We start from the raw sequence: 15,204 nt of genomic DNA, 5'->3' as shown, positions 1-15,204 counted from the left end.
CAATGCACCAGACATGACAACAAAAGTATTCAATGTGAAACAGATTTAAGCCTGGTCATGAAACTAGCCGGACAAAATTGAAGGATGTTTCTGATCTATTGGGGATGCTTTCCTTTAACAATAAAACCGGTAAGATTTGAAAATAAGGAATGATTAAATGATTCTGATCAGATATTGCAGGTTTAAGCTGAAATAATCTTCAACCCTAACCCCTTAACACATGAAAGCAGATTATGGAAAGGAAAATAGCAGTTAGATGTTCAAAATCAATGAAAAACAAGGGAACCATACTGGAGGTGGAAAATATAATGAACAGTTTAATCATAATACCTATACATATGTATAAAGTAATTATCCTGTAAGATTAACATCAAATCATGATTTTATTTTGGGACAAGGTCTATAATGCACAAGCAAAATAAGAATATTACAATTTTCTACCTTTCTATTTTTTTTTTCATTTCAAGTCACCAACATTATAAAATGGAATTCTTTTTCCACAGGGGAAAAAGAACAAAATAATAAAATATAAGGAAAGAAAAACATCACTTTCTAACACTATTTAGGGAAAACAAGTTTTTGGTCTTATGTACAAGTTTTTCAAAGTATAACGAATACAACCGAGACAAAATTAAAGGTTTATATGCCAGGATTTTACTGTAACTCAGCCAGATAACTTTTTCCTATGGAAATGAAATTCAAATGAGTTTTATATAGATTACGTATCTGCCAAAATAAGTCAGACTCATGGTATTGTCTTCCTTATTGGAAATTACATGCTTCAGTTTAGATGAAGCTCACCAGATTTTAGTCCATTATGTCATTCAAAAAAGGTTGATAAGCCTTTCCATAGAAAAGCACCCTATGTAACTGTTCTAAACCAGCATCTTAATTATAATTGAATTAGAACTACTAATGCTCATTTTATGTTATACTGTTTTGAAATTGTGAACTGCTTTCCCAATCAATAAATAAGAAGTATTAAGTGTCATGGAAGTTAAAAGGCTTCCCCCTCCCCCATAAAATAGAACAAGTTACGGGCACGCCTTAAATCATTTGCCAGATACACCCTCTTCGTTTTGTAGAGGCCCTGCAATTGCTGCAAAACTGTGCCTTAGATTCTCTCTTTTCAGCTTCAGGTGATGTTCTATAGAACTAGCTTCTTTCAGGATTCCTTCAAGCTCCTCTACATATGAAGCATCCATTGCTGCTCTCTCACTTCGTTCATAAAGAGAAAAGAAATAGTTTAAACTGCTACATACAAACTAAAATGTGTATCAATGTTTCAATTAAAGCAATGAAGGTAAGCCATTAAATACATACAGCAGGAGAATATTTCCTCATTTATAAATATAAAATTTGAGTTAGAAAGTACTGAACTCATGGTATATATACTGGTGTCCTGCTTATATGAAGTGCTTACTTGTTATATCAATATGTGGGGAGTTTGGTGCTTTGTTTTGAACACTTTGAGTGAAATTCATTTTTGTGAAATAATGGAGCCTTTTCTTTTTCTGCTCACCTCTGGAACTCCCTACAACTCCTAAAACTGCTCCAATTTCTGAGAATTATTACGAGACAGTTCTCACACACACAGAATTCTGATGGAAGCAAGGCAGCAAATAGATTTACCAAATGTTAGCAATGGTATTTACATAGTTAAAAGTTGATTCAGATGACAGACACTAAATAACTTTGGATCTTGTTACATATTTAAAATGTTTTTCTAGCTGAAAGTATTGTGCAAACAATGTGCAAACAGTTAGCTTGTTTTTGCTTTTCAGTAAATAAAAAGGACTAAAACACAATTTTGAAAATATCAGTTACATCAATAGCTGAATATGGGTTCAAGAAATAAAATTTTAAATGTCAAAAGTAAAATCATTTACTTACCCCAAAATTTGTGCATACTTTGATAACAGAGCATTGATTTCTTTGCCTGTATCTGTTGAGACAAACATTTAATTAAAATTTGGATGTAAATGTAAGCAAGAAGAATGGCTAATATAATTTTCAAAATATTACCCTTTAAAATGGTTTCCAGAGTATCAGTTTTCTGAAATTTCTGGGAGCTTTCAGGAGTCGGATCATTTTTTTCAAAAAAACCCAGTTGTGCAGTTCCTGAACTTTCATTCTTTAAAAAGAAAAAAAGTGAAGATTTTTTTAAAAAAATCACATCTATGGATTTCCCCAGCCATGCCATTACTTTGTATCCGTGACTCACAGGATTTTAAATCAACTGAACACGGAAGATTACTGCAATTTAAGCAATGATATTGCTACCTAGTTCTAACTCCTCACCTTTGCTTCCTTTTTACGCTTATTTTTGTATTCATCTGGCTTTAGGAGGGTAGTCATTGTTACCTGATTAAAAAGTACAAGGTCATTATTTGTGGGAAATCTCTGGAACACTAGATAACAGCACACAAATTAAAATGTTAAACACACCTTGAGATTACCAGACTGACCCAGTGCAATCAAACACAAACAAACACACACCTCAGAAAAAAGATAACAAAATATCTTGCACCTAAGGGCAGCCTGTTAAAATTTGATTTTTGCCACCCCTTTATGCAACCTAAGTGGGAAAAATCCTAACTTTGTGGTCAGGAATCTGATAATGCACTGTGATAGTTGTCAAATTCCACCAAAGGGAATGTATTCTCAGCAGGTTTAGGGTCACACCACCGCTGCACTTTGCAGATTTGCCATCCTCTTACAAAAGGGAAGATGGACAGTATCTCCCATCCACCCACCCATTTTCAAGAAACGCAGGGCTTCCATCCAGACCCAGATCTAGTGCCAGGAATTGTGGTTTGCAGAAGCAACCAGTGGTACGGCTTGCCTGCGGAGGTTGTGAACACTCCAACACTTGAGAGTTTCAAGGGAGATTGGACTGCCATTTGTCTGGGATGGTATAGAGGCTCCTGCTTGAGCAAGGGGTTAGACTAGATGATCTACAAGGTCCCTTCCAACTCTAATTGTTCGTTTGGTCAAGTACATATTGGTAGCATACGAAGACATAACACGATACTAGTAAGAAAAACTAGGATGAGACAGTAGGCACGCTGGTGCACTTACGCACGCCCCTTTATTTTTATTTTTTTATTTTATAAATAAATTAAACTACAAGGTAAGTTTTGTGCAAAACTGGCAGTCCTGTGCACAGCAGAGGGTGAGCCTCTCCATAGCAAGACGTGTGGCATATAAATTTAATAAAAATAAACGCAGAGCAACCCCACCTGCCCTAGCAGGGTCCTGTCCTTTCATGTAGTTTACTGGACTCTTTTAGGAAGAAGTTTCCAGAATGTCTTGTGAATGAGTCTTCTTTTCTGCCTCTTTAAAATATACCCGGATTTCTAGAGGTTGGCTGGAGTATTATGGGGAGTCAGAAACCCTTTAAATTAAAAAAAATACAATTAAAATAAACTGTAGTATAGCATTATTAGTGTGTTTTATTATTAGATTTCCTGTGAGCCACCAAGTCTAATACATAAATATTATTTATATTTTAATATATTTATAATATTATATATTCATTTATATCTTTATAATTATAATAAAAATATAATTCCCAAGCCAGCCCTGGCAAAATGGGGGGGGGGGGGGCTGTTATGTTTCACCCTTACCAACCCCAAATAAGCCCTGCTTTCATAATCTCCCCGGCTGTGGATGATGGGAGTTCTCAGTTCCCCCACACTTTCGGGGGAGGGGGTGCGGCCCGTCCCCCAAATCGGGGGTCCCAGTAGCCCCCGCTCAGCCCAGTCTGAGTCAAGATAAATTGTGGGGAGGGGCGGGGAGTCTTTAGACCCGCAGGAATTCCCCTGAGGGGCACACGTTTTAGGGGAAAGGTCGACGGGGACCCCCTCTCCCGAGCGCGCCTCGTGTGAACGCGCGCCTCACACGGGTTCAGGAGGCCGCCGACGCTGCGCGCATGCGCCACGCCGTCTCACCGGGCGACGGTTGTGGAGAAGAAATTTTTGGAGGGGGGGCGGGTAGGCGTTTTGGCGGGAAACTCTGAGGCGATGCGCAGGCCTGGCTCTGCCGAGCGCTGGCTGTGCGATGCTCAACAAGGGCGTTTTCCTAAATAAATAGAAACAGAAATATAATTCTATATTATTGGCCAAGCGTGATGGGACACACAAGGAATTTGTCTGCTCTCAGTGTACATTTAAAAAAGAGAGACACCTGTCAAGAATCATGAGGTACAGCACTTAATGATTGTCCTAGGGGTCAAATAAGCAGCGAGGAAACAATCAATATTAATAACAATCTTAAGGAGACAAGCAAAAAAGAAGCCTGGAATTAAAGAGAACTTCCTTAAATAGCCCTCTGTTCAGTTGCATGAATTACAGCTTAGCTATAGAAAAAGATCATTGTGTTCTGGCTAAAAGAAAAAAGAAACATTTGCAAAGGAAAACCAGCTAAATGGCTTGGGGTAAGATACATTCTCAGCGCTTCTCAAAGTTGGCTTGACTATTTTCTTTGCTTAAGAACAGCTAAAAAAACGAAACAATATATTGGATTATTATTTATTTATTTGTTTGTTTATTTATTAGATTTGTATGCCGCCCCTCTCCGAAGACTTGGGGCAGCTAACAACAGTATAAAAAGACAATGTAAACAAATCTAATATTAAAAATAATCTAAAAAACCCCAATTTAAAGAACCAATCATACATACATTATTATTATTATTATTATTATTATTTATTATTAATTAGATTTGTATGCCGCCCTTCTCCGCAGACTCGGGGCGGCTCACAACAGTGATAAAACAATATACAGTGACAAATCTAATATTAAAAGTCTAAAATAAGAAATGTAACATTAAAAGTCTAAAAGCCCCATTATTTAAAAATCATACACACAAACATACCATACCTATTGTTTTCTTTTGTTACTTGTTATCATTACTTATCTAATGTTTTATTTGTACAAATTATCACCCTATAATTGCTTGACAAAATAAATAAAAATAAATAAAACTACATAGGCAAGGGGAGATGTCTCAGTTCCCCCATACCTGACAGCAGAGGTGGGTTTTAAGGAGTTTATGAAAGGCATGGAGGGTGGGGGCAATCCTAATCTCTGGGGGAGCTGGTCCCAGAGGGTTGGGGCCGCCACAGAGAAGGCTCTTCCCCTGGGTCCCGCCAGACGACATTGTTTAGTCGATGGGACCCGGAGAAGGCCAACTCTGTGGGACCTAACCGGCCGCTGGGATTCGTGTGGCAGAAGGCGGTCTTGCAGATATTCTAGTCCAGTGCTATGAAGGGCTTTATAGGTCATAACCAACACTTTGAATTGTGACCAGAAACTGATGGGCAACCAATGCAGACTGCGGAGTGTTGGTGTAACATGGGCATACCTAGGGAATGCTCCTAGTTCCTGAAAGAGAGGGTTTTAAAAAATCACATCCATCTTAAGATAAAATACAGGAAACAGTATAAGGGCAGACTAGATGGACCATGAGGTCTTTTCCTGCCCTCAATCTTCTATGTTTCTATGTTTTTAGGAGAGATTTCCAAATAATTTCACAAGGACACTGATGACAGAGGGTCACTCGTATCACCCTGCATTCAGGAAGAGACAAAGCCACCCTGCCAGAAAGAAATGTGTCAGAACGATGGGAAATAACAAAATACAGAAGTCAATATAAGTTCAAATGTCACAATTCTTTAAAAAACAACGAGTATGATTCTGCTGACATGATTTAACTGGAAAAAAGAGTTTGAGTAGGCTATAAAGTTAACTATGGGCTATAAATCCAGAAGCAGGGGTTGAAGAGAAGCTAGGATGATGGGGCTCATGAACTCCTAGAGATAACTTCTGGAGAAGATGCTGTTTGCAGGAATGAAATGAACACAAAGCCTTTGAGGGTAGATCAATGCTTTCTCCCTTGTGGGAAGTCCCTCAGAGAGAATCTGTGCCATTTTAGGCTTTTCTTGGGCTTATTTATAAAGTGTAGTGCGCAGGAGGTTTTTAGCAGGCTCTGTTCTGATCCATCTATGCATTGAGATGGGCAAAGATGTTCTCTGAAGGAGTCCCAAAAGTTCCCGCAAATAGAAGATCAAATACAGTGGTACCTCTACCTAAGAACGCCTCTACTTAAGAACTTTTCTAGATAAGAACCGGATGTTCAAGATTTTTTTTGCCTCTTCTTAAGAACCATTTTCTACTTAAAATCTGCGCCTGGAAAAAATTCCCAGGAAATTTGAGAGCGGCACGAAGGCCCGGCCAGTTTCCTGTCATTCCCCCTGGGCTTCTCTCTCTGTCGCAGAGTATGGGAGGCAGCCTCGCGGCGGGTGTATGGGAGGCGCGTGCTCCTCCTTGCCACCTCAGAGTCCCTCTTTTTATTTTAAGCCTTAAAGTTTTGGATTTTTTTTATTCCCCTCCCCTCACCTTCTTCCTTTGGCAGTGACTGTCCTTCTCCTCTTCTTCCTCCTCCCACCCAAATTCCGAGCTTTTATTTCTTTCCCAATGGGTTTGCACACATTATTTGCTTTTACGTTGATTCCTATGGGAAAAATTGCTTCTTCTGGGCGGGGAAAATATTGACTGACCCCCTCGCATCCTGGACACAAACTGTTTCAACTCCTACCCTCAAAATGTCCCTACAGAGCACTGCACACCAATACAAGTAGACACAAGAACAGTTTTTTCCCGAACGCCATCACTCTGCTAAACAAATAATTCCCTCAACACTCTCAGATTTTTTACTAACCATGCACTTCTATTTCTACTGGTTTTTCTCATCATTCCTATCACCCATTTCCTCCTCTTAGGATTGTATGACTGTCACTTTGTTGCTTGTATCCTAGATTTTTATTAATATTGTTTCTTCATTGGTTTGACCCCTATGACAATCATTGAGTGTTGTACCACATGAGTCTTGACAAATGTCTCTTTTTATTTTATGTACGCTGAGAGCATCTGCACCAAAGACAAATTCCTTGTGTGTCCAATCACACTTGGCCAATAAAGAATTCTATTCTATTCTATTCTTACAAACGTTTCTACTTAAGAGCCTGGTCAGGGAAGGAATTAAGTTCTTAAGTAGAGGAACCACTGTATTAAATGAAACAAACAGGCCATCCTAAGCAAGGACTATTTGATTGATTGATTAGATTTGTAGGACCTCCTCCTCCTCCCCTCTCTCTCCTTCCCACTGATTTTGGGACCGGGCTGAGCCCCCTCTTCGCCCGCATCCCCCGCAGAAGGCAGGAGCTCCTCCCGGGAGGAGGAGAACGGGCCCCCGCTTCCTTTGGGCGGAGTATTTCCCGGAGGGCCGAAGGGGCCGCTTCTGCCCGACGAGCCCAAAAAGGCAGCCAGCCGCACCTGCCAAGCATCCCCGAGGCGGGCGCGTGGGAACGGAGCGCCCGGCTCTTCCTCGTCCTCCTCCTCCTCGGGGAAAGTCCTGGGGCGGGTCGCCCTCCGGCGGGGCAGCAGGGGACGGGCGGAGGCGGAGCGCAGCGCTTCCCGGCCATCTCCGCTGCTCCCCGGCCGCACTCCGAGCTCTGGGCAGGCAGGCGGGCAGGTGGGTCCTTCCCCGGCTGGGGCGCGGGGCGGCGGTCCATCCAACCAGCCCTGGGAGGGGGCAGCGCGGGGACGGGTGGCGAGCGCGGGAAGCGGCAATGGAGGCGCCTTCCCAGCCCTGTCCCGAGAACCGGTTTTTCAGCTTCCTCTGGGCGGGCGGGCAGCGGGCAGAGGAGGATGCCAATAAACCAAGCGCTGGCCGCCTGCCCTCCTCCTCCTCCTTCCCAATACGAACCCATTGCATTCAAATTCAATCGATTAACCGGAGCCACCCAATCTCCTCCTCCACCCGCAGAGAGCCAAGATGTGCAGCGATATGATCCAGATGCTGCCGGTGATTTTGGACCCCGAAGGCAATCTCTACTTCGAAGGTAATTTCATCCTGGGTTTGTTCATTCATTCGTTTTGTCAAGTATGGGAAGATATAAGAATATTTATATACATGAAACTAGTAAAAGGAAAAAAAAATAGAAAAAAGCATTAGAAATAGTCTAAGGGCAGACTAGATGGACCAGGAGGTCTTTTTCTGCCGTCAATCTTCTATGTTTCTATGTTTCTAAATAATAATATTGGTATACATGAAACTAGTAAAAAATAAAGAAACATCAGGACAGGGGATGGAAGGCACACTGGTGCACTTATGCACGCCCCTTACTGACCTCTTAGGAATCAGGTGAGGTCAACAGTGGATAGTCTAAAGGTAACGTTTTGGGGCTTAGGTGAGAATACCACAGAGTCTGGTACTAAGTTCCATGCATCAACTACTCAGTTACTAAAGTTGTATTTCCTGCTGTCGAGTGGTTTACATTTAGTTTGTATCTGTTGTGTGCTCCTGTGTTGTTGTGGTTGAAGCTGAAGTAGCCGTTGGGCTCTGGGCTGCCCTGCCGTGCCCAAACAGAGCCCTTCCATCCTGCCAGGCTGAGGAGGTGAATCCCTGACCAGCCCAGGCAAGGCTTCTTCCTGCCCTGGAATGAGGAAGCTGTGCAGCCTGAAAAATAATTCAGATAGTGGGATGAACTCTCTCAACTCCCGGGAGGGATTTTCCTAGAGCAGTGATGGTGAACCTTTTTTTTCCTTGGGTGCCAAAAGAGCATGGGCGTGCGCTATCGCACATGCCAGAGTGCCCACACCCATAATTCAATGCCTGTGAAGGGCAAAAACAGGTTCCCCCACCCCCAGGAGGCCCTCTGCACGCAGGAAATGGCCTCTTTCCCAACTTCTGGTGGGCCCAGTAGACTTGTGTTTCACCCTGCTTAGGCTCCAAGCATGGGTGGGCAATTAATTTTGCCATGGGGCCACATGAGAAATTGGGATGGTTTTAGAGGGCCGGACTAACCTAATCAACGCAGTGCTTCCCAATACCGTAAAGACCCAGACCCTGGCCTGACCAAAACACCCAGACCCACTCTACAGACCCCTAATTGTTTGCTTTACGGCAACACGGTGCACCACAGTCACTGCGCTGGAGTGTTTGCATGGTTTCTGTGCTTGGTAGGAGGTTGGGGTCCGCTCCAGTGCGAGGATGAAAGAGCTCACCGCGTCTGCCGGGACTCCTCCGGTTCCTGCTTTCCTCAGGATTAATCAGAAAAGCAGGAACCAGAGGAGTCCCGGCAGATATGGTGCGCTATTTCATCCTCGCACTGGAGCGGACCCCAACCTCTGCGGACCGGTCACAGATAGCGGGTTGGCCGGTCACAGACAGCGGGTGGGCCAGATGTGGCCTGCAGGCCGCCCCTTGCCCAGGTCTGCCAAAGGCTTCCCTGGAGCCAGGGGAGGGTAAAACTGCCCTCCCCATCCCACCCAGAGGCTCTCTGGAAGCCAAAAACACCCTCCCAGAGCCTCTGTGTGAGCCCAAAATCAGCGGGTCAGCACACATTGGAGCTGAGCCAGGGCAACAGCTTGTGTGCCAGCAGATATGGCTCCATGTGCCACCTGTGGCAACTGTGCCATAGGTTCACCATCACTGTCCTAGAGCAAGGAAGGAAGCCTACAGCTGGGTTACCTATGTTATTCTGGGCAGGGAATGGGGGGGGGGGCAGAACGACAGATAGATAATTATTTCATCTTTTCTTTCTCTTTCCCCCCCTCCTTCTTTCTCTCCCGCTGGCCTGCTGCTGAAACAGAACAAGGTGAGCAGTGCAAACACTTCTCTCAACCAGAAATGCTGGCTTTGGTTTCTTTTCTTTTTTAAAAACGTGACAGTTTTCTTTCTAATTGCTATTTCATACATTCGTGCATTACAGTTGGGGTGTCTGCAAACCTGGCCACTTTTAAGTCTTGTGGACTTCAATTCCCAGAATTCCCCAGCCAGAAGTTGAAGTCCGCAAGTGTTAAAAGTGGCCAAGTTTGCAGACAGCCCTGCATTATAGCATCAACTCCACAAAGTCCTTCTGGAGTTGGGCTGCATATAAATATCATGAAAAAGAAAGGAAGGAAGGAAGGAAGGAAGGAAGGAAGGAAGGGGGGAAAGAAAGAAGAAAGAAAGGGAAAGAAAGAAGGAAGGAAGGAAAAAGAGAGAGAGAAAAGAAAGGAAGAAAGAAAGAGGGGAAAGAAGGAAGGGAAAAGAGGGAAAAAAGAAAGAAAGAAGTGGAAAGAAAGAAGGAAGGGAAAAGAGAGAGAAAAAAGAAAGAAAGAAAGAAAGAAAGAGGGGGAAAGAAGGAAGGAAAAAGAGAGAGAAGAAAGAAAGAAAGAAAGAGGGGGAAAGAAAGAAGGAAAAAGAGAGAGAGAAAAGAGGAAGAAAGAAAGAAAGATGGGGAGCCATTTCCCCATTGGCTTTTATCTGCAATGTTGTAACTATTGGGGGGGATCACTATTCATGGGGTTATATATTTATATTTTTAAAAATTAATGTGCAATTACATTCCAGAAGAATTAATGTACTCCCTGTTCTGACATCAGATTTATCATCTTCTTCTAAGTTTTACAAACAGACAGCTGGAACAAATCAGGAAAATGTGAACGTGCCCAAATCTTCCGAAATCCAAATAATCACGTGCTCGTAGCACAGCCAGCTGATGAAGATTCCACTGCAATATTTCAACGCATTACAGACCAGGAGATTCTGAACGGTACAGTGGCAGTTTTGCACTTCTGAATGTCTGAACAGATTAAAAGGGTCTCATTCTGTTTTCTTTTTCCCCCCCCTCCTGTTTCATGTCCCAGGAAAAGAACTTGGGAAGAAAAGCAGGTTGCAGACCAGTCACTGCAGTCAGGGCTGAAAACAGCTTTGTAAAAGTGATGTGGATAAATAATTACATTAGGAGAAAAAGTTATGCATCATAAGGGTTGATTATTGGAACATGCAGGGTTCCTGAGTGAAACCTGTTTCCTCATAGATTGTCAAGGCAGTTCTTAAGGTCAGAAAAATATTTAAATAAGCCACAAAAATTATTGAAATTTTATGGCTTCCTTTCTTTCAGTCATTTCCAGATCATTTATGGCATGTCTTAACAAGTGCTCTCCTCTTAATCAAATAATTTAAAAAAAACAACCCTGCACCAGGCTTTTAACATTGATGGCATGCATTGAGTAATTTTTGGACTAAGAAACCTTCCTTACAGACATTCACGGGAGAAAGTGATAGCCAAATTGGTGGTGATTTTATCTATTGCTAGACTCTCGCAAGAAAAAACCTTTCCATTTCTAGCTGTACTACCAGATTCTGGAACAACTTTGTTCCCTTGTGCCATCTGTCTTGTGAACTCGCAAGATTCGTATTTCTCACATCTGAATTAGATTGTTTTCTTCTCTCTGTCATATATGTGGGCATAATTTTGTATTCATTTATTTACCGTATTTTTCGGAGTATAAGACACACCTTAGTTTTGGGGGAGGAAAATATGTAAAATAATATGCCTACCAGGTATTCATCTAGCTGGCGTCCTTAGTCTGGTCAACGTCAGCACATTATTTTATTTTAGGGATGAAAAAAACTTTTTCGGAGCGACTAACAATGAAAACAAGCCTGCAAACAGGAAAAAGCTCCCGTTAGGGCTGGAAAAAAGCTTTGAAAAAGCTGCATTCAGAGTACACAGTGGTCCTTTGACTTTCGTGGGGGATACTACTACTACTACTACTACTACTACTACTACTACTACTACTACTGGAGGTGTTGACCCTTTAAGAGCTGTGTGCATTTTAATGTACGTCGATCAGTGTACATTCAAAGTGACAATAAAGTTATTATTCTATACCTGTAATGGCAAATCTGTGGCATGCGGAGCCGTATCTGAGAGCACGCGAGGCGTTGCCCTATGTCAGCTCCAGCGCGCATGTACATGATGGCCAGCTGGTTTTCGGCCGTCTGGAGGGTGGGAGGAGGCTGTTTCCACCATCCCCGGGCTTCAGGAAAGCCTCTTGAACCTTGGGGAGGGCAAAAAACAGCCCAACAGGCCTAACGGAAGTCTGGAGGCTTCAATGAGGCCTGAACACATTGCATTATGGGTATGAGCATGTGTGCACGCACCCTTTTGGCACCCAAGCAAAACAGGATTCACCATCACTGTTCTACTCTATTCCACATTTTATTCTAATTCTTATTCTTATTAATATTTATTAGACTTGCATGCTGCCCCTCTGAGGACCCAGAGCGGCTATTCTGTTCTATTCTACTATTCTACTCTATTCTACTCTATTCTATTCCTTCTCCTGCTTTATTCTATTCTACTATTCTATTTTCTACTCTACTCTATTCCACATTCTATTCTATTCTGCTATTCTATTCTAATTCTATTCTATTCATTATTTACTCGACTCTATTCAAACCTCTTGTTCTTTTACCTGCAGTGTCAGGAATCAAATTTGACATCCATAGTTACCAAGACTCCAAGCCAAAGGGACTGTCCGTAGCCTTCACTGTGGAATATAACAGCCAGATTTACCACATGTTTGTGGAGAGAAAGGAAAACAAAATGAAGGTGAATTTTAAGGTAGGCTCTTGCCAACTGGAGTTGGGCCGAAAGCTTAATTGACTGGGCTTTATTGTTTATTGTTAAGTTGGGAATTCTGTGATCTTAGATACTTAGATACTCCTTATCTGGATGGTTGGTGCAATTATTGCTGGCTTTGCTTCCTGAGGCTGGCTACAGTCCTTGCTATAAATTGTTTTAAAAATAAAAACTTTATGGCAGTAGTTCTCAACCTGGGGGTCAGGACCCCCTTGGAGGTCGAACAACCGTTTCACAGGGGTCACCTAAGACCCTGGGGGGAAAAAACAAATTTCCCCTGGTGTTAGGAACTAAAGTTTCTATTCTGGCGCCTTGGAACCTATTTTTACACTCCGACCCATCAGGCTTTGACAGTGGGCGTGTCCCTCTGACTTTCCTGCCAATCAGCTTAAAGCTCTGTTAGGAGAACTGGTGCTAGATTTATGGTTGGGGGTCACCACCACATGAGGAACAGTATTAAGGGGTCACGGCATTAGAAAGTTTGGGAACCATTGAATCTAGAGACAAGGGAGATTATAGCCTGACTATGATTTTGGTGCTAGCTTTGATTACAGCAGAGAAAGGGTGGGTTTTTTTAAAGACAGCCAGTTCTTAAAAGTTTTAAGATAACTTGGATGCATCTGCAAAGACCTGAGTTTAAAAAATAATTAAATAGACTTTAATCTTAGCCAAGGGCATTGTGATCATATTTATTAAGACTGATTTCAGAGCTAATGCCAAACTATAGTTCATATTCAGTACGGAGTTTGATCATGCACTGTCCCTGTGAATTCTGGATTAACCTAACCAAACCGTACCTGCAAATAAAGTGGAGATCTTGGTTAGTGGTGGTGGACTCAGTAAAGTTCATAGTACTAATAACCATTGGAGTATTATTGGATATTGGCGGATAGGTAACTGTTCCAGTTACTCCCAATTAATTGTCCACCCACCCACTATGGCTATAGAAGGCCCAAATTGGTTGCTTGGATGGGATTCAAGACAAAACTAAATTAAAATTAAAACTTTAAATTAAATCAAAGTTTTGGAATTATGGAGATTCTCAGTTATCCAAGTCATGATTGTCCCAAAGCTAGCTTTTTAAAAAGGGAACTGGACTTTCATTTTTCCTGAACCAAAATGAAAATGTTTCTTGGATAAAAAATGAAATTTCAAGGAAAAAAACGAAGTCCAGTTGCCTTTTGAAAAACCACCTTTGGGACAAAGCAAAATGAACAGAATTGGTTTAAAGAGAAAGCAGCCTCTCTCCCATCAAACAGCTTCAGCACCAAACCAGCTCTCTAGCCCAATCCTGGGCTCTCTGAGGTCTTTTGCAGGAAGCATCATGAATTCTGGCTAGTGTATTTTCTCTTTTTAAGTGCTGGGCGTCCCTTTCAGAATGGTTTGGTCTTCATTTCAGGCAGGGCCAATTCCCAAATACATCGCAGGAGACACCAGCAACATCATCTTCATCAAAACACGGTTTTCGAGCGGCAGCCAACAATTCTACAAGTTCGAATCTGCTCTGGAACGTGGCCATTTCCTAGCCTTTGACGAAGTCAGCGATAGGCCCAGGCTGGTGGTCAAGAAGGTAGACCCGCCAGATGAAGTGGATGAATTCATCAAGCTCTTCCACGGTGCATTCCCCTGACAAGGAAACCCAAGTAAAAAAGGAAAAGAGATTGCAAGACGCAAAAAAAAGTGCAAATTTTAAAGAAATGGCTGATTTAGCATATGGGACATGTTATAAAATGGCTCACTTTCCTTGCTTAATATTTGAAAAGCTGATCAGTGGGTTTGTCTAATCAACACTATCTAAAATTAGGCATAATTGCACTCGAAAAGCCACACAAATGTCCACAGCTTTGCAAGAAATCTCACTTACCAATAAGTACATTTTTAAAAAGTAGACAATAACTAAACAAAAAAATGCTAGCTAAATCTAATGGAATGTCACCATTTCAGACCTTATCTAGGCTAAGGCATATTTTTTAAATTGAGATGTTATGTTTTTAATAATAACTAAAAATCAATCCAGAAGTTGTTTTGTTATTATTTCCTGAAAGTATTTATACATTTTTATATGTTGTGCAACTCAATTTAACAACCATTTTTTGGTCCCAAGTGTGACCAAACGTCAAGGATCACTTGCGTTTGTTCACTGGCAAACGGACAGATTTATAAATCGGAAAGTTTTGTTTTCCATTTTTTTTTTAAACTGTCCTGTGGGGTATCATCTTAATAACCTATTCTAAGTGTGCAAAAGTTTAATAATTTGTTTTTGCTTTATTCAAATACTATATTATTTTAGCCCATTGTAAATAACAAATACATTTCATAATGCAAGGAAACTCCCACATACATTTCTCAAAAAACGACTAAGAGAAAAATAAAGTTTTTTTTCTCTCTCCAAAAGGCCAAGATCAAGATCGTAATCTCTTTCTAAATGAAGATCAAGTTGCAATCTCAGCATCAGGAAGCCAAATCATTTAAAAAAAAAATAATAATAAGGGAGAGAAATTAGGGAATGCAAAGAGAAAGGTAGGATATCAGAACAGGACAGCCGTATTGGAAATCTTGTTTATTTCTAAAGCAAGTTTCTAGAGCTTATGATGGAAATTGTTTTTAAGCTCCATATCAGTCATTGGGTACCCAGCCTGTGCTACGTTCAACCCCATGAAAGATGCGAGAGAGGCTGGACTGCCTTTCTGACCCAAATGCAGGCATAATTTCCGTTTGTGACA

The 15,204-nt window shown here is 41.7% G+C and overlaps 2 protein-coding genes across 5 annotated transcripts; one reads left to right on the top strand and one right to left on the bottom strand.

The window, feature by feature from the left end:
* Window positions 1-290: 290 nt before the first annotated feature.
* On the bottom strand, window positions 291-7,664 carry TEX12 (testis expressed 12). Of its 4 annotated transcripts, none has more exons than XM_070765270.1 (6): window positions 7,338-7,664; window positions 3,243-3,397; window positions 2,302-2,364; window positions 2,026-2,134; window positions 1,894-1,945; window positions 291-1,218 (listed from the first exon to the last, which is right to left on the bottom strand). In XM_070765270.1, the coding sequence occupies exons 3-6, from the start codon at window positions 2,356-2,358 to the stop codon at window positions 1,053-1,055; spliced, it is 384 nt and encodes a 127-aa protein (XP_070621371.1). In that variant the 5' UTR covers window positions 2,359-2,364; window positions 3,243-3,397; window positions 7,338-7,664; the 3' UTR covers window positions 291-1,052. The 4 variants fall into 4 exon arrangements, with proteins under 4 accessions (XP_070621371.1, XP_070621370.1, XP_070621373.1 ...); XM_070765269.1 differs by lacking the exon at window positions 7,338-7,664 and adding an exon at window positions 3,634-3,922; XM_070765272.1 differs by lacking the exon at window positions 3,243-3,397 and having other exon boundaries at window positions 7,338-7,646.
* On the top strand, window positions 1,281-14,497 carry IL18 (interleukin 18). The gene is made up of 6 exons (XM_070765274.1): window positions 1,281-1,303; window positions 7,831-7,906; window positions 9,659-9,664; window positions 10,454-10,603; window positions 12,321-12,463; window positions 13,881-14,497. Exons 1-6 carry the CDS (start codon window positions 1,298-1,300, stop codon window positions 14,109-14,111), a joined length of 612 nt encoding a protein of 203 aa, XP_070621375.1. The 5' UTR covers window positions 1,281-1,297; the 3' UTR covers window positions 14,112-14,497.
* The last annotated feature ends 707 nt before the right edge of the window (window positions 14,498-15,204 follow it).

This window comes from Erythrolamprus reginae, chromosome 12 (genome assembly GCF_031021105.1).
Source record: "Erythrolamprus reginae isolate rEryReg1 chromosome 12, rEryReg1.hap1, whole genome shotgun sequence".
Taxonomy (NCBI): domain Eukaryota; kingdom Metazoa; phylum Chordata; class Lepidosauria; order Squamata; family Dipsadidae; genus Erythrolamprus; species Erythrolamprus reginae.
The sequence above is the reverse complement of the archived record's forward strand: the minus strand, read 5'-3'. Positions and strand labels throughout refer to the sequence as shown.

Excerpts from the sequence above, each read along its gene's own strand:
- IL18 (XM_070765274.1), top strand. Across the intron at positions 10,604-12,320 it reads AGACCAGGAGATTCTGAACG|TGTCAGGAATCAAATTTGAC; the intron begins GTACAGTGGCAG and ends TTTTACCTGCAG. Across the intron at positions 12,464-13,880 it reads AAATGAAGGTGAATTTTAAG|GCAGGGCCAATTCCCAAATA; the intron begins GTAGGCTCTTGC and ends TCTTCATTTCAG.
- TEX12 (XM_070765270.1), bottom strand. The coding sequence starts at position 2,358 with ATGACTACCCTCCTAAAGCCAGATGAATACAAAAATAAGCGTAAAAAG. Across the intron at positions 2,135-2,301 it reads AGCGTAAAAAGGAAGCAAAG|AATGAAAGTTCAGGAACTGC; the intron begins GTGAGGAGTTAG and ends TTCTTTTTAAAG. Across the intron at positions 1,219-1,893 it reads AAGTATGCACAAATTTTGGG|TGAGAGAGCAGCAATGGATG; the intron begins GTAAGTAAATGA and ends TTATGAACGAAG.